Below are 2,681 nucleotides of genomic sequence, written 5' to 3' on the forward strand. Positions count from 1 at the left end.
CACCTCAGAGATTGGTGCAGCATTTGACCAAAAGTACAAGATTTTTAACCATGTTCACTGTACTAATGTAGACACCATCGGCATCTTTGTTGTCTCCGTGATGGTCTGCTGACAACTTCTTTCAAGGATCTGATCCAGCCTAAAATAAGCTTTTTTAAAACTTCAGTAGACCCTGCTTTCCGTTATACTATGAGAAATATGAATTAGTATTGGGGGCAATTTTGTCTTCAAATTTTGAACTTTATTTTGTTTCAAACAATTAAAGAAATAGGTCTTTCTTCTTTTGTTTTTTAATAATGCATTGGTTCTTTTGCCGTTTTTGTTTAAGGAAAGAAGATAACAGTTTGTTGTAAAACTTGAAAAACAGTCACAAAAATCAATGAAAATAAAAATGTAACTAATTCTCTCTTTCTGTTTTTACACGTAAAGTTTCGAGACAAAGCGTTTGTTACATCAAAAATCTACGTGTACAAATAGAAACAAATGATACATAATTTCAAAACAGTACTTTTTAATCAAGCAAACAAATTCCAAATTTGTTTATGTCAGTTTTAATTTTTTTAACTTTTCCATGATCTTCAGTGAAAGGGATGTTAAGTGGACACGTGACAGGACATTAGATGACGTCAATCAAGGTAGATGGCTACCCACACACAGAGGTGGCGGCGGACAGCGCCGTTCACTGCGGGTCTCTGTGCACCTCGGCCACCACGTGTTCCTCCTTCTTCTTTCTTGCGACGACAGGAAGATGTCTTCTGAACGAGTTTGTCTTTGTGAAACCAGACGGAGGCCAGTCGGCACCGGGTGCTCGATATTTCAAGCCTAACAGTCGTAAGTCTGTGATAGCTAATAGACTATCTCAATTACTAATTGAAGAAACTCATCGATTGGTGTTTGCATAGTTCAGTAAGCAGGATCTAAAACCATGCCTTCAATAAGTTTATGATTTTTTTTACTGGTGTCTTTAATGTATGTCAAGTAATTATCTACACCGTTCTGATTCTCTGATGCAATTTTCAAAAATAAAAAATAAACTTTTATCATTGTTTGTGTACCAAAGGGCTTTTGATGTAAGCAACCTTTATCTCTCACACAAACACACTCTATCTCTCTCTTTTATCTCTCAAACAGAAACAGGAAACAAAACCGACAAATGTACCGCTCCTTAATGAGCTGGGGTTAAACAAATGTCACGGCTGTGTCTCCTTCATTGTCTTTTGTCTTTGATCAGATGATCCCTGGACTTGTTACTCAGGTCTTACTCGCTAAATGGTGTTGGTAAAACTATGTGCTGTTAACTTACATTTACAAATATTTACTGAACGATGTGTAGGTTGTACTTTAAAGGATAAATTATTATGTCTTTCTGCGTCCTCTTTTTTTTCCTTTTTTCTATTTTAATATAATTTAGGGGAGCATTTCATCATGTCTCATAGTGTGCTTTCTACCTTATTCTAAAATGTTAGTTTCGTTTGTACAGTTTAGGTTAAGAGTGAGTAAAGATACCAAGCTTATAATAAATAACACTCCCGTACTGTTTGTTTCCTAATTTTCTTATTTATCTGTAACAGCGGCCTGTCCTTATAGTGACGGGTACGTGTGGTTGCGCGGTCAATGCACGTGCTTCAAGATTTACACCACCACCAAGAACTTCACAACCGCATACACAACCTGTGCCAGTGTTGGCTCCCGTCTGGCCATAATGGACACGAAACCAAAGTTCACAGCTTTTGTAACATACATGGCAGATAGTAGTAAGTGCTTATATACAACACCTTCTGATTACTGCAATTCTACAGCACGTGTGCAATTTATTCTTTTTCAACCTTTCGTTATTTACTTTTTTTCTATATCTTTATTTTTTTTCTTACAGACATATAATTTATTTATATTATACTTAAGAATTGCCACAGCCCTTAAATTGACTGTTTTGATAGCGATAGGATTTGATCTCACAGACAGGTGGACAGAGGAAGGACTTACAAAGCTAGAGTCGACAAATCACATATACATAATCACAAATACATGACAAATTATGTTACATCATCTTACAGACATTACTATTTCGGCGCCATTCCTTGGAGCGGCGCGAGAGGGAGTACTCGATGGCAGCAGGACGACTTGGGACAACATTCTTCACCCTCTCTACTGGCTGAATGGAGTGAAGGTTGCTACAAGTGGACCTGACAGCAACTGGTATGGTAAAAACCCTGACAACGGCAACGGGGTGGAAGCATGTTTGAATATCTATTTGAGTAAATGGAATGATGTGTCTTGTGGTGTTTACAGAGGATTCTTCTGCGAAAAGGTTCTACCATGCGTCTGAGCGACTACAGCACACACACACACGAGTGATTGACTGAGTCGTTTGTCACATCATTAGTCAGGAATCAATAATTGTTTTCAGATACTCATCACTCGATTCTACTGTGTTGTAAACTCTGGAAACTAAAGAAAAAGATTGAAAGTGTAAGCACTGACAATATGAATATTTCATTTAAAAAAAGTTCTAGGAGGAACTGGCTGGCGTATCAAGATGCATATTAGACTTTAGTAAGTAATAAATGCCCTTACACGTTTAATATCTATGTTTAAACTACATAAGCCTTCTACAAGTATCTGGAGATATTTCTACACAGTTTTGTGACTAAATTTTGTACATTTTATGCCTTTTCTTTTTG

General features: G+C 37.0%; 1 protein-coding gene across 1 annotated transcript; it reads left to right on the forward strand.

Moving 5' to 3' along the window:
- Positions 1 to 620: 620 nt before the first annotated feature.
- LOC112575664 lies at positions 621 to 2,326 on the forward strand. The gene is made up of 3 exons (XM_025257640.1): positions 621 to 831; positions 1,572 to 1,754; positions 2,055 to 2,326. The coding sequence occupies exons 1-3, from the start codon at positions 621 to 623 to the stop codon at positions 2,324 to 2,326; spliced, it is 666 nt and encodes a 221-aa protein (XP_025113425.1).
- The last annotated feature ends 355 nt before the right edge of the window (positions 2,327 to 2,681 follow it).

Source organism: Pomacea canaliculata, linkage group LG11 (assembly GCF_003073045.1).
Source record: "Pomacea canaliculata isolate SZHN2017 linkage group LG11, ASM307304v1, whole genome shotgun sequence".
Classification (NCBI taxonomy): Eukaryota; Metazoa; Mollusca; class Gastropoda; order Architaenioglossa; family Ampullariidae; genus Pomacea; species Pomacea canaliculata.